General features: G+C 37.8%; 1 protein-coding gene across 1 annotated transcript in view; it reads left to right on the forward strand.

Moving 5' to 3' along the window:
* Positions 1 to 23,268, forward strand: part of acss3 (acyl-CoA synthetase short chain family member 3) — an 81,490-nt gene that overhangs the window by 27,152 nt on the left and 31,070 nt on the right. Inside the window, exon 10 of the mRNA XM_059326396.1 lies at positions 10,283 to 10,386. Within this exon, the coding sequence (XP_059182379.1) occupies positions 10,283 to 10,386 (104 nt within the window). The remainder of the gene's footprint in view (positions 1 to 10,282; positions 10,387 to 23,268) is intronic.

Genomic DNA, 23,268 nt, shown 5'->3' on the forward strand with positions numbered 1-23,268 from the left:
AAATGTATTTTATAAATAATATAATGCATAAAGAAATAATTAAGAGATTATAATTAAAATGTGATGGCAATATTTAAACATTTCTAAGCATGTCAAGTTGTTGATAGCATGTCATTTGGCGTAGTTTTGTCTTTGTTATTAAAGTTTAATTTGCTATACGAGTTCAGATATCTTCAATGCATTTTGCCTCTTTTATACCACACTGAAGGACGCATCAATACTCATAATGTAGCTTTTAATTCAAAGTGTGTTGGTGGAAGTAGTGAAACATTTCATGAAACTCCGTTAGTTTTATTATCAAACACATAATTTCACGCTCCAGAGGCTGAAATTATACAGTACAGTATAATTTGATACAGTTCAAACACCCTGTCTGCAGTTTATTGACTCTGTGAGGCATTTACTCCCTCCAGAAGCGCTCGGCTGTAATAGCCATGGACACTTATCAATGTGCTCGAGCCGTATTACTTGTCACCATCGATGTGAGAGCTGCATGGAGAGTGTGGCTGCGGGGCTGTCTGGAGCTGTGAAAGCTGCGGCGCTCTGCATAAATGTAGCATGACGAAAGGGGCAGACACTCTGTCAGCGGTGCTTTAAAGACAGCAGGACTCACTCAGAGCTGAGAGCCTCACTCATGAACATGTGTCAGAGTGCACGGCTGCAGTCGATGGTGAAATCTGGTGTGAAAGCAGGATGATGTTTGCACTTTGTTTGCCTGCAACTGGGGCTGTAAATCCAGAATGGTCTCCCCTCAAAAACCACAATACATGGTGTTTGTACAAGGAGCAAAATACAACTCATATCGGCACACTGTTTTTTTTATTTTTTATTGTTGAAATGACGTAACAAACGGGTGACAAAATAAATAGGCAAACAAAGCAAGAAGCGCTAACGAGAGAAAACAAATAAACAAGAGTAAATAAAATAACTAATAAAATAATAATAATAACAACAAAAATAATAATATAAAAAATAATAATTATATATATACCCACATACATACATGTATAAAAATATAAAAATAAATAAAAAAACATATAATAACACAGGGGGATGGGAGACATCACCACATAATATAGTTTGATGCGATATAGAACAACATCTTACACAATGACAAGATGTGCGAGATCAGACACATAATTGTAATTGACCCAATATAAACCAACGCATCATGACAATGATAGCCACAACAACAACATACGTCGCAGTGAGGGGGCGGGGCCAGGCCAGTGCGTCACACTGTTACAATTAGGGTTGTCCCATGTTCTGACTGTTGGGACTCTTTTTTTATTTTTTTTTATGCCAGAGGTCCAGAATGTTGGTGTCATGTTCTTAAGGATTTACACAGTAGTTTACAGAGTAGTTTGAGTCGTTTTTTTTTTTTTTCTTTTTTTAGTTATTTGGTTATCGTCAATGTATATTTGTTTTCCTTTGATGTTCTGTCTGAAACGTGAGTGTTTAAGTGGATGTTTCTGTGGGGATGCCACCTGGATGCTTAACCAATGATGTCAATGTTTTCAATATGAAAAAATCATAAATAAAGTTGTAAAAAAAAAAAATTAGGGTTGTCACGATACTAAAATTTTCAACTCGATACCGATACTTAGGAGAATATTTGATACTCGATACCATTTTCGATACCACAAGGATAAAAACAAAGACCCCAAAATTTAACAGAAATATTTTTATTAACAAGAAAAATGCAACATGTAAAAATTAACAGAACCACAGGTTAAATATTTATAATCAAAAACAGTTGTGCAAAAAGAAACTATGATAACAAGCTTCAGGTCTGAGGTAGATAAATAAATACAATGAACAATAACAATTAGAACAATATTTTGAGGTTGTATGCTGTGCACAATATTAGGCAAGCTTGGTAAAAAAATTACAATAACAATAACTTAAGTGTTCATTCCTTGGCTAGGTATCGATACTTTGGAAAATGAGTATTGTATCCGGAGAAAACGTTTTAGTATCAATACTATTTTGAGTATCGATACTTTTGACAACCCTAGTTAAAATAATCGCCTATGTCATTTTTTGTCAAAATTGTTTTTGGCCACCTCTGGTAAAATCTCCTGCATCCTCAGTTGATCAGATCATGTGATTTTACCCCTTTAAGATCATGCCCTATGTCAAGTGTGTGACTTAAGTGGATTTATTATGCCTAAGTCAAAATAAAATGTGACTTAGGCAATTTTTTGAACATGCCTTTGTGACTTAAGCAAGATATGGTAACACTTTATTTTGAAGGTGTCTACATGAGTGACATGAGCGTGTCATAAACATGACATGGGATGTGTCATGAACATTAATGACACTTTGAAGTAACAGTAATGCTCATGATACTTGTCATGTTTCTGACAGGCTTGTGTGAAAAATAAAATACATCTCCCATTATTTAAAAACCATTACCTCAAACCACAAGGTGTATAAAAAACAGTAAGTAAGATGAAACATTTCAACCAATTTTCATCTTGAAAAAAAGATAATTCAGGTTGTTTTTTTCCTGCTGATCAACATCGCGACAGGTCAATTTTGACAATGCAGCAGTTAATGCGACATTTCAAAATTTCACTCGGACTTTAATGGAAACACGGCTACTGTTGATGAGAACATGATCCCTTTAATGCCTGCAGAGCATATCCTTGGCCTCATTATGGCGTTTGGACATGATAATTAACTTCTTTTTATTATATATATCAGATGTGCAGACATAAAGCATGCAGGCCAGTCACATCTAAAGGCCATGGTATAGTTCGCCTGCAGCTATTTTTCTCTCATTTATTACTCTCACTTCAACTTTGCTTCACTAAGCTCACATAATCAGCTTTAAGCATATAGCTGAAGGCATCTGTAGACTAAAACATGTGACTTAAGGCCATCAGGTGGATAACCTCAACCTGCTGTATTGACCAACTCCAAGGTTGCACTGCAGAGATTAGTGACTTTATCTTTACAATCTAGCACAGAAATGGTTTTTATTGGTTGGACCGTTGATGGAGAATATTTGCTTTTACTTTTAACATATTTTCTTAGTTCATTTTATAGCACTGCATCTGCAGAGTTCAGAGTACATTTGCAATCATTATCGTCTCCTGAAGCGGATGCCAGAACATAATTAACAGGTGCTGCAGTTCTTGGTTTTCTCATACTGTGTTCATGTGAAGAAGTTTATTTTGGAACAGATGGTGATTGAGTTGTAGACTTTGTGCTCACTGATTAAATGTAGGAAAAAAAACACAAAGTATCAAACGGTATCAGAGATAGGAGGCTTTTTTTATTTGAACAAAGTTGGGAACAACTAACAAGCAGTTGAGACGTGGAAATATATAAATATTGCAACTTTATCCTGTGTAGATACAATCTAAAATAACTCGCAAATCACTGTCATTAATGTTTTACAGGCTCTCCTTGTTTTTTAGAAATGGAAGGAAAGACTTTCTTAAGATCTGTTGCACACAGGAGCAGAATTTAATGTTTTATTAACCATTCAGTTGATTCGAAGGAAGTTTCACTATTTTAAGCCTAGATTTTGTTATTTTTCCTGATGCAAGTTTTCATCACATGTGAGTCATTCAAGGACTGTTAAAGTTGGAAAGTTAGACAGAAACTACAAAAACAAAAAATATTGTCAAATTTCTATTGTAAAAGGTGTAATTATGGTGATTTTGTTATTTATTTTTTAAGAAAACATGCCTTTCAACTCACATATCACTGTCATTAATGTTTTACATGCTCTGCTTGATATTTCAAAATAGAGAAATAATTTAGAAACGGAAGGAAATACTTTCTTAAGATCTGTTGCACATTGGAGTGCAGAATTTAAGTTTTTTTTTTTTTTTTTTTGGTGCAAATGCTTTATTTTTGGTGGATTTAAAAAAATAATTTAACCATTCAGTTGATTTCAAGGAAATATCCCCCTTTTAAACCTAGATTTAGTTATTTTTCCTGATGGAAGTGTTCATCACACATGAGGCATTCAAAGACTGTTGGAAAGGTTTAAATTTGCCAATAATTTTAGTTTTTTGTAGTTTCTGCTTATCGTAAATGGTGTAATTTTGGTGATTAAAAAACATTTTTTTTTAAGAAAACATACCTTTCAAACCTGCCATTGGGGTTCAGAAGGTGTGCATAATAAATCAAATGTGAGCAGCCATTTACAGCTATTAATTTTGATTTTGTCTTTATTTGCATGGTCAACTAATCTAGAAACAAAGCGGTCTACTGAGTTGTGGACAATTCTTTTTCCTACATTTAATCAGTGAACGCAAAGTATCAAAGATAGAAGGAGGAACTTACAAGCTGTTGAGCCGTTAAATATATAATTATTGCATCTTTATTTTGTGTAGGTGCAATCGGATATAACTTGCAAATCACTGTCATTAATGTTTTACATGCTGTATTTGATTTTTAGAAAGGAAAGGAAAGACTTTCTTAAGATCTGTTGCACCTAGGAGAAGAATTTAATGTTTTTTTGGTGCAAACGATTTAGTTTTTGTGGAATTTTTAAGGAAATATCACCGTTTTAAACCTAGATTTGGTTATTTTCCTTGATGGAAGTGTTCATCACACATGAGGCGTTTAAGGACTGTTGGAAAGTCAGAAATTTGATAATTTTTGTTTTTGTAGTTTTTGCCTATCATAAATGGTGTAACTTTGGTGATTTTATTGTTATTTTCAATTTCAAACGTGCCATTTACAGCTATTCATTTCGATTTTGTGTCTATTTGCAAAGTCAACTAATCTAGAAACAGAGCGGTCTACTGAGTTGTTGAAAATGATTTTTCCTATCAAAGATAGAAAGAGGAACTAACAAGCTGTTGTGAAAATATATAAATATTGCAACTTTATCACATGTAGGTACAATCTGAAAGACTATCATTCATGTTTTACATGCTGTCCTTGACTTCCTCCTTTTTTTTATTATAAAGAAACAATTTAGAATGGGAAAGAAAGACTTTCTTCAGCTCTTTTCTTCCTGATAGGAGACGGATGTTTGTTCAGACTTTATGACTGACTCAGTCACCCTCCCTTCCTCCTGAGTCTGTGAATACTCCCAACTTGCTCTTCAGTTGAACTCCTCAGAAAACCACAGAGAATCTGAATTGTCCTTGGATAACTAGAATGCTAGTGTGAGTTTAGTTCGAACACAAGTTCACTGCCGGGGTAGTGAGTCAGCCATTGATTCATTCTGCATGTTCTGCAGGACAGCTGAATGACGGTAATTCAGAGGTTTCATCACGGTCTTTCATGGACTTCTGTCGTATTTGATACAGTCAAGGCATTTAGTTAAAGCTTTATCCTTGAAGCAGTTATCACGAGTCCAGAAACCTTAAAAATTCTTAGTCAACACGAGTACGAGGACAGAGCCTGACTGCTTTATAACAAGTGTCCCCAGCTTTCCAATGCATAACATTATATAAAAGTTATATAAAAACCCAAACTGTTTCAGGACATTTTTTTCTTTTCACATTTTACTCAATGTGTCCTTGATTTTCAGTACGATATAAAAGTCCTGCAACTATATGGCTGAAGTAGAGCAGTAGATAATTTAAATGTCCTAAAAAAGAACAAATTCAAGTTGAATTTCTTTCATTATTTCTTTTATAATTACATTGGAATAAAATGGAATTTATATATACACATTTTTTACATATGAATGCTAATTTCCAATGGCATCACAGTTGTGTTAAAAGGGGACAGCATTTAATTGTGTAATAGGATATGGTGGGGTGCAACACTTTTATTTTGGTGGAATTTTAGATAAGCAATCCAGTTGATTTAAAAAATTTTTTTTTAGGAAATATCTCTATTTTAAGCTTTAAAATTAAGCCAGTTTTAAATGGGGTTATTTTTCCTGATGGAATCATTCATCACACATGAGGCATTCAAGGACTGTTGGGAAGTTAGAAAATTTGACAATATTTTTTGTATTTGTAGTAAATGCCTATCGTAAATGGTGTAATTTTGGTGATTTTATTTTTTATTTTTAAAGAAAACATGCCTTTCAAACCGACCATTGAAGTTCAGAGTTCAGAGCTATTAATTTAATTGTGTTGATTTGCATGGTCAGCTAATCTAGAAATACACTTCTGTAACAAAGTCATCACTTTCTTTAATAATCTTTGCCTCAGTGCCTATAAAATGATGAACCTTTATTATGTTAGCATATGGATCTTTCCTGTAAAAATGTTTTTCATTTTTAAACAAAAAAGCAAAAAAATTAAAGCCCATTATTACTTGCCATGTCCTCTTTAATCTTTATGAAATTACAAAATATTTAAACAATCAGAACAGTTCAGAACTTTTTAAACAAAGAGGAGAACATCCCAAGAATAGAGGGACAAGTTAAAACGTTTGCCAACACCAAATGCCCGATTTTGCAATGTTGTAAAAGTGGAAAACATCAGATTTTCCGCCCCCTGATTCTTTCTCGGCCCTTCATAAACCCTTTCACCAAGTTTCATGAAAAGTGGGCCAGAAGTTTTATTCCGTAATGCTGCTGACAGACAGACATAGAAACAACATCTGGGTGGTGATAAACAAAGGCAGAATATTTATGATGTTTTCTGCTTACTTACATGAAATTACAGAATTTTTGTAGTCTGCTCTCACACTGTGACTGAAAACCAAGAGGAATCAGATATAATGTTCCCGAGACCAAAGAACAATCAGGTTGGAGGCTTGAGAAAGAGAATAAAATATAATACACATGGAGAGGAGAAAAAGAAAGATATGATTCAATGGGTTAGAAAGTGACAGGATGAAAATCTGTCTGAAAATGGAAAATGACTTCAAGTTTGATTGGAAAGTCATTCCAAACCATTGAGGATAGGTTGAAAGAGATGAGTGATGACCAGCAGTCATTTGTGTGAAAAACGTAGCGATGGTAGAGCGTCTATGGCTCCACTGTGTCCCTGGACTTACAGATCCCTTCGCAGCCTTGTACCGAGCATAGCAACAGTGTTGTGAATTAGATATGAGCAGCCATGGGCAGCCATCAGAGGGAGTGTGTGAGAAAATGATGTGGGAGAAATCAGGGGAGGCTGAAGATAGAAACTGCAGTGTTTTGGGTCAGCTGTAGGGCACGGAGGGAGGGATTCATGAAGCCGGCGGAGGAGCAGTTGTCCAAACTAGGAGGAAAACTAATGCTTGAGCAAACGAGGGAGCTGTGAGGGAGCAGTGAGGGAGCTGTGAGGGAGGGAGGGACGACTTTGACAGATTCTGATGGCTTTGCAGGAGTTTGTGGTCTCCAGGTGCTCCGTGATTCAGGGTCACGTCAATACTGACTGAGGGGTCGAACGGAGGACAGAGAGTTCCTGGGGAGAAAGAGCAGAAATCAATCACTCTTTGACCTCACTGCTTTCGATTGGAAAGATTTTTTCCACCCTACATATTAACCTAAATGACAGGGAGTTAAATTAACCAGAGTAACGAACTAGCCAGGAGACAGGGGCCTTTAGATCTGACCTAGATTTGAAACTGCTGTTTTTCTTATATGAAGTCTGTCTTTCTCCGTCTGTCTCTTTCTCTCTCTCTCTCTCTCTCTCCGTCTGTCTGTCTGTCTGTCTGTCTGTGTCTCTGTTTCTCTCTGTCTCTGTCTCTCTCCATCTGTCTGTCTCTCTCCATCTGTCTGTCTCTCTGTCTGTGTCTCTCCGTCTCTCTCTCTCTCTCTCTCTGTCTGTCTGTCTGTCTCTCTCTCTCCGTCTGTCTGTCTGTGTCTCTCTGTTTCTCTCTCTCTCTGTCTGTCTCTCTCCGTCTCTCTCTCTCTCCATCTGTCTGTCTCTCTCCGTCTGTCTGTCTCTCTCTGTCTCTCTCTCTGTCTGTCTGTCTGTCTGTCTGTCTGTCTGTCTTTTCAATAATTAAATAAACATTCATTTGAGGTCATTATTTGTCCTTAATCCACTCAGAACCCAATGATGTCATCTGTATTTGTATTGTAATAATGGATTTCTACTCTAAATGCATTCAGAACTGGCATTGAAAAACTGTGATTAAAGGACTCGACAGAAGGATACAAAGCTCCTTTAGTCAGCAAAGGTGGCGAGAACTATCTGCTTGACATTGTTGGAGGCGGTGGAAAAAGATGAGTCAGTCACAGCTGGATCACAGGGAACGTGGGGCCTTGAAGACAAACGGATTGTGATCCAAAAGAAAATTTCTTTTTGAAGAGATGTTGCATTGAGCTAAAGGTCACATTCAAGAGTTTCAAGAGGGGTTGTCAGTTTTACTTTATAGTACGCCCAAACCTTTTTAAAAATGTATATAACCCAATTTATACAACAAGTTTCAGTTTGTAAAACCCTTAAGAAAAGAGGACTTCCACTAATTTTTCCTACGACGATATTAATTCAGTTTTAACTTACTTACTACCAGAGCGAAGATCTACATTCTGTGCACGAGTGAAGCTCAAATATTTGAAAACAAACCAGTTTGCTGTTCCTTTTCCATGGATCTGACACAGTGCATTTCTGTGATATTATTACTTATCAAGGATCTGGAGCGACCAGGATATGAAAACGGAAAGATCGCCCAACCGTACTTCATGTAAACATGCAGTATATACAGTGGTGGAAGAAGTATTCTGATTCCTTTTACTGGAGAATTACTCCACTACAAGTAAAAGTCCTGCATTCAAAACGTACTTCTTTAAAGTATCAAAAGTATCGGCATCAAAATGTACTTGAAGTATGAAAAGTAAAAGTTCTTGCTGTGCAGAATGGAGTCACTCAGTTTGTTATGTACACTAGTACTCAAAAGTTTTGGGTCACCCAGAAAATGTCTGTGTTGTTTTCCATGGAAACAAACTGTTTTATTCATGAAATGAGTCACAAAATGAATCGAAAATATAGTAAAGACATTGACAAGGGTAGAAATAATCATTTTTAACCTGTACCAATCATCATATTCTAAAAATTAGAACAGATGGAAAAGTCAATTTCCAGTAGTTAAGGTCAAATAGCCCCAACCAAGTATTGAGTCATATAGATGGACATACTTTTCAGAGGCCAAGATTTCCATATTAAACATACTTTTTAAAATTGGTCTTTTGCAATATGAATTATTTTTTGAGACACTGAATTGTAGGTCTTAAATAAATTAAGACATGAAATGTTTCATTCTGTGTGTAATGGATCTATATAATGTGTTATTTCCACTTTTTAAATTGAATTACTGACATAAATAAACACTTCAATGACATTCTAATTTATTGAGATGCACCTGGAAATATTTTTGCTATAAGAAAATCAACCGTTTTCCAGCTTTAATAGTCATTTACCGAATAACAATGTCTAAACTATGTCTAATATTTTTTTTTTTTTAAAGTGCTTTCTTTAAAAAAAAAAAAAAAGGACATTTTTGACAACTTTGGAGCGGTAGTGCATATTGTCATATAATTTTGTATCAGGATATCTCACTATTTGTTTTCATCACGATATGATGCCAATAAAAGGCTATAAATGATTGTATTGAATTGTTGCCCAGCCCTACTGCTGAGTATACAAAACTTAGTTATAGTGCTAAAAGACACAAAGACAGCCAAATACATGAAGCATATGCTCCACACTTAAATGCTGGAATTTGTTGTCGGCCCTCTCAGACAAATTCTGTAGTTAGAAGTGCATTTTGCAATTTTGTTTATCTGAAAAAACTGTTTATGCATTGTCATTTAAAACATTTTTTTTTCCTGGCTACATGCGTCCATTATTAAATTACACTGTATTCAGATCCAAGAGAAAAGAATATGAATAAGATACATTTCAAGTATTCCCAACTGTGTCCCATCACGTCCAAGTCCAAATGTCATTCTCTCCATGTTATGGACTTCTTTAATGATTTCTAACCATTCATTCACAGCTGGTGGCTCGACCTTATACCATCTTCTTGTTATTGTTTTTTTTTTTTTTACATGTGACCAGTAGTATTTTTATTAAATATCTTACCTTACCTTAGGTATTGCATAACCCATGATGTCTTTTATAATATGTACATTTCCCAAAAATGGCTTAAGTTTCTGACATCCCCCAGAAAATGTGTGTATGATTCGCTTCCCTTTCTCCACATATATGCCAGCAGGCAATGCATTGTCATTTTTTACATTAAAGTGTTCAGAGATCTACTAACAGGTGACCGTGAACAGTTAATATGGTGAAGAAAAACCCATAAAAAGTAGATTTTGCCGCTGCATGAGCTGTTCTCTTGTCCGTTCCTTGGAGGGAGTCGATGTGTCCTGGTTCCTCCGGCTGACTGACAGATGTTCTCTGTGTCCTTCCAGGTTGCGCTCATTGTTTCTGGCTGGGGAGCGCTGCGACGTGGAGACGCTGGAATGGGCAAAGAGGAGCTTTGGGGTTCCTGTCCTGGATCACTGGTGGCAGACCGGTAGGACGGTTTCTACTTTATAAAGACAGAAATAAGAAAGAGAAAGATCTGAATCTGACAGCTGAGAGATTTACCCTGAGCTGCCTTGTATTTATAGCCGCACTTGGGAGGATTTTAGTATAAATATATAGTGCACCTGTCTTATCTGGTTCCCTTTTTTAGCCTAAAGTTAAATTTTCGGGAAAGGAAGCAGCAGATGTGAAGTTGAAAAGGAAATGCAAACTGACTCTCTGCATCAGTGACTGAGCTGTGCAGGGAAAGCTGGACTCACCAGCATTATGTTCTTTATCTCTGAAGCATCAGCGAACAGCCAGGACAGCATACAGAGCGAGTAGTTCATGGACTTCATGTCACAGGATATCTGCTGGGGGAAGTTAACACATTTCTACCCTGACCGTATGAAGCTGCACGCTGCAATTAATGATTTTCAGAAGCACTTTACCCTCAAACTTTAGGGATTAAGCTCTCATGATATATATACTGAGAAAGCATCTCAAGGACCTCCAGTATTTTATTAGCATAAACTGTATACGATGTATTAATTTAACTTGATCTTTAAGACTCGCTCTCGTCTTAAGCTTATCACTGTGAGAGGACTATAAATGTGGTCTTGGCTGTATTTTATTAGTCCATTGACATTACCTTGGCCTTGAGAAGAGGCATAACTCCAGGAAATCACTATTCCCTCGAAGGCTCACTGTCATAATGAAGCACATTTTATCACACTTCCCTCTTTGATGAGTCCCTTCTATGTTTCGTATTATAGACCAGGGGATTGGGCCCCCCTTCCACCGAAGTAATTATGACGATAAAGACCCCAATGTTTGATTTTCTAAGCTTCTTTGAGAACCGAATATTACACCAAGTGACATCACTTGCACCAGTTATTTGAGTCACATTTAAAACTAGGTAGGGATGTGCACACAGAGCCAATGGGATAATGGCTGAGATCACTGGAGCTCATGTTGGAGGAAAAAATACTCTGACTTGAAACACGCTAAACACTTCCCTGTTTTAGAAGAGTAGGTGTGGGGGAAAGGGGACAAACAAGGGTACATAAAAGGTCAGAAATTATTATGTGCCACATAGAAATGGTGGTCCCTAGCTTGTGGAGTTTCTTTACAATGATATTGCTATTACTATACTAACAAACAATAAACATTATTATTACCAAACTCTGCATGGTATTAGTAAAAAGTGGTGCTGTAGTTTTTCCGTTGCCAAATTCAACTTAACATATGACCTTTTTTTAGCCGCTTTTCCACTTTATTGGTATTCTGTCCAATCAAAATTGCTACTATGGGGACTAACATCATCACAATCCTGATCCAAATATGTCCATAATATAAACTTATATAACTTATGGAGCACAGAGCAAAATTTCGGTGTATTCAGTTAGGCTCATTAAATCCACAAGAGTCTCAGCTGTCCAGTCATACCCAATTTATGCAATTCCAAGACCGGTTCAAACACACCATTGTTCTGTTTGCAAAAGAATGCATGTTTTTTTCCCAAACTGCATGGGATTAGCATAAAGTGGAGACTCTTGGGGAATTCATTCAGATATCTTGAGCAGTTTTTCCCTTGCCAAAATGACTGAACATTAGAGTATTATTTAGCGGCTTTGCCACCAAGCTAGCCGGCATGTTAACAATGAAGTTAATGCCTTAAATCCTGAATTAAAAGCAACATTTTTTTTTTTTTTACTTTATCTGTATTCTGTCCACTTAAAATGGCTAAAATGAGGACTAACATCTTGACACATGAATAAAATTGGGCTCATTTAATCCAAAAGGGTCTCAGCTTTCTAGTCATACCCAATTTATGCAATTTTTAAGACAGACAGACTGTTCTTCCCCAGTATGCAGAAATATTCCAATACACAATTTTAAAATAACACACATTTATACTGCATGCCAAAAACTGCATTGGTTTAGCATAAAGTAGATTGGCATTTTCGAAAGTTTCCCTTGACCTCCAACCTCTTCATGCTCGTTTTTCTCTCAAACCATAAGTTCCTTAGGTTTAATAGCTTCATATGATACTAATATCCTTACTCCAGCTTTGAAACTGAGGCCACTGCAGCTTCTGAAACAGTATTTTCAGCAAGGCTTGCAGCCATCATTAAGAAGTGAAAGAAGTCGGTCATGACTGAAAGTGATGATGCAAAAAATTAAAATGGAACGAGTCCATTGGCGCCGAAAAAGAATCTGGCTTTTTTTGAATATGTAAATGCAATAAGGTTGATTTATCTGTCCTTCAATTCCTTATCAATATAATATTGATTCACACCCAGTAGGCCTCACAGTCAGCCACAGTCGGATGGAAAAACTCCCAGAGGGCATCACTTCATCCGGTCACATTCCAGGGCGGCAATTAAACGAGGGATGTGATTGGCATTACCTTTCATTGAGTTCACTAATGTTTAATTGACTTTGCACCCATATGGGACACTGAGTGACTGGCGGAGCTGTGGGGACTAAGTTGTGTGCTTAGCGAAGAGATAAAGGAAAGAAAACAATCACAGGCACCTTGTCCATCAGTTCAGCAGCGGAAATTGAAATAGCTTCCCCACTGAAGCATGCCTTCACTCAGACTACTTCTTAATGAGTTTCTACTAACTTAGAGTCCAAATTACACAAAAACCGGACTCAACCAACGGTGTGTGGATTCTGTCGATTTCCACTTAAACAAGATTACAATAATTTGCGGGTTAATCAGCCTAGCTTTGGACAGGCTTTCATTCAGATCTGTCTACTCTTTAAAAATTCCATTAACACAGTCAATATCTCAGTGCCACAGTGAACCAATGCACTTTAGATTAATGTCAGGCTCACAGAGGCTGAGTCACGATCATCATTTTTAAAGGCTGGCTGGGTCTCGCCCCGTAATTCACAGTCTAGTGGTCGTACGTTAGGCGAGGAGAGGCGAGCTTGCAGTTCTCTAGAAAGTTTGTAATCTCCCTTTTCTTCACCCCAACAATCGACTTTTTATACAAAACTCTCTGTGGGTCTGGCTGATAAAATATGTAATTGAAATTCCCAGCTTCCCCTGTATTGTTCTTAGGTTTGTAATGATTCTTGAGCGGCTGTCAGCCTGTTGGAGCTCCAATCCAGGCAGCGTGCCATCATGCTAATGCCGTCCCCCCTCCTCACCACCTTCCTTTTAATCGCTGTGGTCCCCAAATACTAGTGAACTATGATAAATGTGCCAGTGACAGCGAAAAGAGCACAATTGGATGTCTCTTTGTTCTGTAATATCCTGACTGCAAGAGAGCAGGATCGATGCCGGACAAGACGACATCTCTGTGTTAAATATGGGATCAATACTGTTGTTGGACCGTTGGAAAGCCATCGACCTTGAGTTTGTACAGGCGGCGCTCTGATCCCAGCACAGATTAGCCCACTTGGCTGATTGGTGTTTCCAGGCTGGATGGGACTGAGAAGAAGAGCTCAATATTAATAGTGATATTGCAGAAATGTAATTTATTAATTCAGGATCTTGAGTTTAAATCACTGGCCCTGCTGTAGACTTATCACATATGTGTTGCTATGCAGTTGAAGGCTGCACCCTCTGGAGTCTGCATTTCAAGGCCTTCTAACGGGTCGATAAGGCTCTTGCATTTCAGGAAAAAAAAATGTTTTCATATATATCACTTTCTAAAACAGCAGTGCAAAAATAAAACCAAAAGTAATGGCAAGCAACAAACTGAAAACATGCAATCTAGATAAGTAATGCAGCAAGACAGATATATCTGTTGCCCAATATTATCTGTTATTGGTATAGATCAGGGGTCTCAAACTCAAATTACCTGGGGGCCGCTGGAGGCAGTATCAAAATGACCAAAAAAAGATACAAAATTACAAAAAAAAAGACACAAAATGACAGAAAAAAAATAAATTACTTAAAAAAAGACAAAATGATCAAAAGAAGACACAAAAGACACAAAATTACTAAAAATGACACAAAATTATTTAAAAAAGACACAAAATTACGTGTCATTCATATAAAACTCACATTAAACTTTCACATAAAGGTGGGGGCCACAAAATATCGTCACGAGGGCCGCAATCGGCCCGCGAGTTTGAGACCTATGGTATAGATGTATATCTTGTAGCATATGCACCGATATGAAACCTTTTTTTTGTGCAGAACATATAATGCAGAAAACAACAACTCCTGCAGTACACTGGGCAATTACAATGTTCTTTCCTTTATTACCTAAAGACCTTTGCATAGTCACATTGGTTCAAAATTGGTGCACATTCAAGATGAGAAATATTTGTTTCTATTCCATCTAAAAAAATCCACCCTATGGGCGGCTGCCGTATCAGTAATTGGTAAATGTTCCCACTCAAAAATCTGTATCAGTAGGGTACTAATTAGTGGTTTTTAAAAGTGTAGTATGGAATGACCTTTCCTGACTGAGGAGGAAGCAATTCCATATATTTGGATCTGAAACACTTAAAGCATTCTGAGCTTGGATTTTGTGATATTTAAGAGGAATTGATCTGAAGATTTGAGTAATCTTGTTGCAGAGTATTGGGTTATGAATTCAGAAATGTAAGAAGATGCCCAGCGACTGAAGGTTGAATGTGATCAGCAGGATCTTTAACAGAACTGCACAGGATGTGGGCTAGAATGGGGCAAATATACTTTCTTCATTTAATGTTTATCAAAAGCATAGCAGGCACATTCTGAGCCAGTTGAAGTTGAGCAATTGCACACTTGCTTAAACAAAAAATGTAGGAGTTCCAGTAATCCAGGCGTGAGGAGTTAAAGGTATGATATCTATCTATGTAATTTGTTATACAGGTGGAATTAACCCCTGGTTGTCAAGGCTGATGTTATTTTCCTGAGATGGATCACTTGATAGAGGCCTGACGAATTATGGAAGAACGTGTCTTGACTGGTAAGACCGAGTCAGGAATCGCGGGGGTCCGAGTCATCCAGACTAAGGGGGCTTTCACACCTGAGCTGCTTGGTCGGTGGGAAAAGAACTCTTGTGTGTCTTGTCGGATAATCTGTTTGGTTTTTGCTGGTGTGAATGCTCAAATGAACTCAAAAGAACCAAACTCTGGTCTGATTAAAAAAACGTGGTTCTTGGTTTTTGCTTCCAATAGTTCCAGAGTTTAGTTTGTACCAAAGGAAGTGAGCAAACCAAAACGTAGAGCATTCTGGGTTGAATTTGGGTGGAAATTTGAGAATCAATACGCCAGAACATAGAATCACAGAACACACACAAAAACAACAAAGTCTACAAATTATTTAGAGGCAGAAAGGTAGCTGGTGCTGCCCGGACCGCACAGAAGATCAATACATTAAAGTCACAACTTTCTTCAAGAAAGTTTCTCGTTCCCTTGTGTATTCTATCCAACACATGAAGGAGTGGTGTGGAAGTTAACCAGACTAAATTAAAAATGCAACAATGGCAACCAATCCACCAGACTTTATGTGAAAGTGACCTAAGATGCAATTCTTTATTTGTCAAACCACAACAGGGTCAGCAGCGTTTTCAAATGTCATAAATGCCAGAGTAGTTTGGCTTCTGTTGGAGTTGAAAGTCACATCTCGTACTCTACTATGGTTTCTGAGATCACAAGAAGTACTTGGTCTCATCACAGGGATTTTAACCACTTCGGCTGCAATTTGACTGAATCTTCCTGGTGGTAAACTGCCTTTTTATGAGCCGTCGAAGTGGCCAAAATGCACCAGTAGTTTCTGTCTTTGTTTACCGATGGACACGCCCTCCTGAGTGATGACCACCCGGCCTCTGAGTTGGGACTCAGCTTTGTTAAACTGTCGGTTTGTGCTTAATAGAAAGCGAAAATCAATTTGCTGAAGTGCATTAATGGCAGTGAGTTCCCTCTCTGTGGTATTTTATGTGCAGTTTAATAAGGCTTTTGGAAGAGCATTTGCTGTTTATATTAGCAGTGTGGGAGTTGAAGGGCTTAGAAGAGGCTCCAATGCACACAGGCAAACACAAGATTATGACACTTGCAAGCCTTTTGGTGCTCTGTGATTTAGTTGTTTACTCTGTTATGTATAATACATTGCATTACTCTGCACCTGTACCTCCGTCTTAGATTGTGTCTCGCCGCCAGTGCAGATGGATGGACTTTAGTAAACTTTCCTGGCTGCCGATTCCCATCTTTCCCTCTGTAGCTTCAGTGTTTGTGAGATAACATTTCATTCTACTTGAACAAAAGGATGTTTGTTTCACAGTCGAGTTTGAATCTCACTTCCTTCCTCTCCCTCACACAAACACACACACACACACACACACATAGACCCTAACAAAATCCTGTCACACTTTGTGGCTATCCTCGCCAGGTGATTTATTGAGTTTGGAGAAAAACCTCTGGCGCCCTCTTGATTTCTGTCTCGATGTGTAAATCCCATTGGATTCTTCACCCCCTGCTAAACTCAATAACTGGCAGCTGGCGGCCAGCGCTGCAATCCAAATGTGTTCTCCACTTTTTCACGGTAGACTGGGTCACTCCTCGTCTCACTTGCTTTCTCTTTGTGTGTCTGAGGCGGTTTGACTTGAAATGCGTGGGTGAAAGACTCCGACAATATACATATTCATTAAATCATCATTAGTTTGTCATTTCTTTCTGGAGTTCCAGAAGAAAACAGGGCAACTTTTCTGAGTTTATTTGTCTGAGCTCGTCTCCGCCTTTTCCACATCCACATCTCTTTAGCAACAATTTCCCAATAGACATGAAAACCAACAATTAATTCATCATAGGAACAAGTATGGCCTCAGCCTGATATAGATTATGCATGTCTACCCAGAACTTGTAGCACAAACTAGGGTGACATTTATTGATTCATTCTTTCAACACTGCAAGTGCAACGTGGATATTATCTGGATGAATTCATTGCAAGTTTTAGGTCCTTCAAGGGAATTGTTCATCTAAAAACACAAACACACCCATGTTGCTTATTTTGATGAGTTGTGGACTTACATTATCCCAAATAGTTCCAATAATGTTTAAACCCAAAGAAATCTCATTTTTTAAATTGAAGTATGACAAGTAGTTCATGCCAGCCACCAAGCTAATGCACGGAAACATAATGCATTCACCTGAAAAAAGGTGTATTTTTTTTCCTGTTTTAATTAGATAAGTATCTCAGAATTCTGAAGAAAAAAAATATCGTGAAAAAAATGAGAAATAATTTAAAAAAAATCAAATTTATTCAGGACAAGAGCAGATTTTTTTGCTTTAAAATGTTAGTTTTCCTGGAAAAAGGTAATCATTTATTTATTTATTTTTATTTAAAGATAAAAATAAGTTTTCCCTTGATGAATGCATGGCGCTTCCATACTAATGCATCCAAAAACTTTAAAACATTACAAAAACATTAAACATGGCCATAAACTTATTTTTTAGCATGATTTTTTTGATGGTAAGTTATTAATGTTACGTTCGACTATTTGTTTCGAATGAATAAAACTCGTAAAACGCATTAACTTGTCTGTCAACAATATTTCTGCCTGACTCTGTTCTGTAATTTCTTGCTAGTCGGCCAAATAATGGAGTCTGAAAACTAAAGAACACTTTAAAGAACACTAAAGAACTTTACTTAAAGAATCTCAACGTAAACATCACATCTCTTCTCGTCTTTCTTAAGCACACAGTCACTCATAAATGCAACCTGCAATGCCTCATGGGTAACGTAGTTACTTTTAACAAATCCCATAGTAATGCAATTACGCACATTTAAATACATCTAATGCAAACTCCTTTATGTAAACAATTAATTTAAATAAATTAAATTACGCACATTTAAATACATCTAATGCAAACTCCTTTATGTATACAATTAATTTAAATAAATCAAATTACGCACATTTAAGTACATCTAATGCAAACTCCTTCATGTAAACAATTAATTTAAATAAATCAAATGATTAACTCAAAGTACTTAAGATGCCACAGGTTAAACTCAAAGTACAACATTGTCAAATCGGGTTCATTTGATATTCTTCTTTTGTTATTGTTTTTGATTGAAAGACCCCTAGTGGCAGAAATGACACACTTCATGTTCAGCTGTCTTCCTCAAGGTTCTCCTTGATCACTTTGCAGTCACAAACCTTCAGACATCTTCCCAAAACTTTATGCAATGTGTGTTTTTACTGACACATAGGTATCAACTGCCAGGAAAAAGATAAAACGCAGTGTTTCCTCCTGCAGCCACAGAGTTCATGAGTCACCCGGCTGCGAGTGTCACGATGCTCTGTTCGACCGTCTCCCTGAAGACACAAGACATCAATCAAGCAACTTTTAGCAATGTCGCTCCCTTGACAGCTCTCCTTCATCTTCCCCTGCTGCAGAGCAGAAGCAACATTGTCAATTGGAAGCAGTTTAACATTCAAGGCTCGTTTACTCCAAAACGGCCATCACAGAACAGAGACACAGACTCCCACTTGAGAAACTCATTATAGCCAAAACACCTGAAAAGCAAAGTTTGTTTGCATCTTCCGGCTTCCAGCTCCGAATCAACACATTCCTCAAACTTGTGACAGTCTTTTTAAGTTTCTCCTGGACACATTTGGTTTTCATCCATAAATATTGATAGATACGTCGCTCTACTTGTACCTCACCTGCAAAATAGGTAGAAATTGAACCATATCAATCACCGCTGCGGTTGCTCATAAATCTCTCCAGCTGCACGCTTGTAATCCCGGAATGTAATATTCAGCAGCCGAAAGCTGTAATCGATGGTGAAAGAACAGGCACCATGAGTGATGATGGGAAGAGTGAGTGGACAGAGTGGCACACAACATTCTTGGAGTAGAAAAATATGAATTCCTCGAGGGTTCAGGTAGCAGGTTCACAAAATACCTGTATTTTTTTTAATCTACGTATCAATCAATTTGATAGTAAATCCACTATAATAAATCCCTGACAGTATACTGCTCTATACTAGGGCTGCACCATATGAGGGCAAATAAATTTACGTTCCAACCCTCACCTCTGGTCATGAGCTTTGGGTAGTGACTGAAAAATGAAATCACAGATACAAGCGGCTGAAATGAGGTTTCTCTGGTGGCTTGGTTCATTCTTAGAGATGGGTTGAGGAGCTCAAACATCTTGAGGGAGCTCGGAGTAGAGCTCCTGCTCCTTTGCATCGTAAGGAGCCAGCTGAGGAGGTTCCAGCATCAGGTAAGGATGCCTCCTCGGCGCCTCCTGCTAGAGAGGATCCAGACACGTCCACCTGGTAATAGGCAAGGTTATTATAGTTCACGAAATCTAACGAAATAACGAAAACTAGAATTGAAAAAACATTTTCGTTAACTGAACCACACAACCACATATATCACTGCTCCTCTTTTCCAACCATTGGTGCTCTGTCATCAAAACGACCACACAGCCTGCACTGATGTTTTCCTTTTAAGTCCTTGTCGTGGACTTCACAATGCATCAGAGTTTACACTAAAAAATATACACTAGCACTCAAAAGTTTGGGGTCACTCAGGAAATGTCTGTGTTGTTTTCCTTGAAAACAAACTGTTTTATTCATAAAATGAGTTACAAAATGAACTGAAAATATAGTAAAGGCAATGACAAGGGTAAAAATAATAATTTTAACCTGAACAAATCTCCAAATTTACCTCTAGATACTCAACCAGCCTGAGGAAGGATCATTTTATTACTTCTCAAATCAGCACAAAACAGTTTCAGCTGTGTTAACATAATGCTCAGGTGTTTTAATGATCAATGAGCCTTCAACATTATAAACATGGATTAACACAATGTGCCACTGGAACACAGGACAATATATAATAGATATTCCATAAGAAAATCAGACGTTTCTAGATCGTAATAGTCATTTACCACATTAACAATGTCTAGACTGTATGTCTGTTATTTTAATTAAAAAAAAAGTGCTTTTCTTTCAAAAATCAGGACATTTCTGCCTGTGTAAAAAGGGTCTTAGTGGAAGCGAAGAGCGAATACACACATTATTTTTCAGTTCTGGAAACATTGTGAGATGGGCCATGGCCTTGGCAGAGGTTTGCACTCTACAAGAGCCCTTGAAGTGGATGTTTTTTTTTATTTTTTAAAGTTTTTAGTCTGCGTTATGGTGAACGAATGAAAGAAGCACAACTGAAACTACAAATCCTTGAATAAGACATAAAAGTACAGTCATTTTCAGATGTAATGTTAATGTCTTTTATTGAAGCAATGGAGATGTAGTAGAATGCATCAGGGTTGCTTCTTTAGTGGGCTTACCAGTGTATGTGACAGTTTAATTCATATTCACTTTAAGTGGAGGGTTCCAGACTGAATTAATAATAAATCAAATAATAAATTTGTCACTGGATTTGATTTTCTGATTAAAATACTTTTGAACCACTACCCCAGAAGCCCGTCTGACAGACTTTGAAGTGTATTCTCCAGCTCCTCAGTGTAAAGCTGCTGTATCATCACTGCTGAATTCTTTATTTATCAAACGGAGTGTGTGTTTTCCAGCTACCGTTAAAAGATGCATCATCTAATTCATTATCTTTGACATCATCTCCCCACACTGGAAGCAGTTCATCAGCTGTGCCAGGCGCAGAAGAAGAAGAAAAAAAAACGGCTCAGGGTTTTCGGTTTGAATCATTTTCCAATCCGTCCACGAGGGCTTTCCTTACCTTGCAGCCAAGTGTGCATCCCTGATGACTGGTTAGCAGTCGCATCACACAAAGAGCTAGCAGCAGTCGCTCATTCAAAACAGAGCTCCACTTGGATCTGAAATTAAAGAAAAGTCACCTGACACAAGACTGTGTGCAGTGATGGCGAAAGCTGAAACTTAAATTCTTCAGAGGGTTTTTATTTATTTCTATTTATTCATTTTTTTCCCTTATTTCTGAAATCCTTAAAGCAATGTGGCTTATAAATAATCTGTATGCAGTAGGCTATCACAGGCTTTTATAATGTGTCCATTCTAAGCTCCATGTTGTCTGATGTGTGTTGTGTCGACTATTTATGTATTTATTATTTGTTGTGGGCCGTATGAACCACGACAGCCTGCTGCTCAAAATGAATCGCCCCTTGTGGGATTAATAAAGTTGTTTGAATTGAATTGAATTGAATTGAAACAGGTCCTTAGAGTGGAAACAATATTGCCAGGAGGCTTTAATTTCCGAGGACTTTTCTGCAGAATATACATAGAAAAAAGTTTCTCTTCACGCCAACTTGTATTACATTTGTCAAACATTCATTTGTGGTCAGTGATTGCATGCAACACCAAATTTTCCCTTTCTTCACTGGAAATATGTGATTCTTCTAACAAGCTCGCCCCTCAAAATTAGACTAATTCGGCCAATTTATTCTCTATTAATTTTTACTCTGGAATGCCAGTTAACACAAGACAGTTTGCCGTGATGGCAAGAAGCAGAAGAAACCATTTGAAACATGTCGTTAATGTAGAAACAATATTGCCGGAAGGCTTTGATTTCAGAGAACTTTTCTGCAGAATATCCATCGAAAAAAAGTTTTTCTTCACGCCAACTTGTATTGCATTTGTCAAACATTCGTTGTCGTCAGTGATTGCATGCACCACAAAATTTCCAGTTTAAGGTTGTAAAGAATGCTGCAGTATTGATGAATTCAGGCTGCAATACCACTGACCTAGGTTAGGGGCAAAAAATGTCCTGGTAAGGTGTTATAAAAGACAGTTTAAACATTGAATAAATGGAAGTAACGACAAAAAGTGAAGGAGTTACGAGCCACGAAAGTTCCATAAAAAGTAATTTACTTTTGTTTTCACATGATTTGACACTACCTCCGACCTAACAAGCTCCCCTCCCTCCTGCCCAGAGTGTGATATCCGCCATTTAAACTCCACATCGCCGTCAATCACTACTACTACAGCCGGTGGAGGACAGTCTAAAATATAAAAGTCGTATTTCGCTGCATCTACAAACGCCTTATATTGACGTTTTTGAGGGGAGACCGGTCTCAGACTGTCAGAGGACTTTCTGCAGAATATCCATAGAAAAATACTTTTTCATCTCGCCAACTTGTTTTGCATCTGCCAAACATTAATTTGTTGTCAGTGATTGCATGCAACACCAAATTTTCCCTTTCTTCACTGGAAATATTTGATTCGTCTAACAAGCTTGCGCCTGAAAATTAGACTAATTCGGCCAATTTATTCTCGTTGATTAGTTTTCACTCTGGAGCGCCTGGCTGGTGCAGGAGAGATTCTCTCCCTGATATGGAGTGGAAGTGATTGGTGTGCTCGTTATTCCCATGTGCAGCAGACTCAATCATCCCTCAGCCTCCCGCTGTCACCGGATCCGCTGATTCATCCTGTCTCATCACCGCAGACATGACACCACACTGCTCCTCTCTCACCTGCATCTCTCCTCTTACACCTTCACCATCTTTATGTTGTCTTTTTTATTACATGCACACACATAAATAACATGTGCTCCCCCACATGCATGCATGCATGCATACTCTTTTTTTCCCCCTTTGTGTCACCTGAATCCAGCCCTTCACTTTCCCTTATGTGCATATGAAAAAAAAAAAAATCTCTGCCATTTTGAAGCCTGATAATAATCTGTGCGCTATTTTAAGAGCCAAGTGCCATTGGCAGGGGGTGGAGAGGGGTGATGATGAAGGTTGCTGATGTCACTGGTGTTGCCTGGCAACAAATGTGTGTTTCCAGTTGGCAGGGTTTGGCTGCATCACCAGTGAGTGGTGGTGGCGGCCAGGCTTACAGTAGTGTTTTAAGTATCTCTCTGTGTTTGTCTTTGTTTCTGTGACTCGCTCAGACTGACGGCACAAACACAAAGGGTGGAATTACCATAAAAAAGTGGACTGGACCTCCTCAAAGCACCTGTCTTGTCAAATAAATTGTAGAATTGACAATTCCCCC

The sequence above is a fragment of the Centropristis striata genome, chromosome 22 (assembly GCF_030273125.1).
Source record: "Centropristis striata isolate RG_2023a ecotype Rhode Island chromosome 22, C.striata_1.0, whole genome shotgun sequence".
Classification (NCBI taxonomy): Eukaryota; Metazoa; Chordata; class Actinopteri; order Perciformes; family Serranidae; genus Centropristis; species Centropristis striata.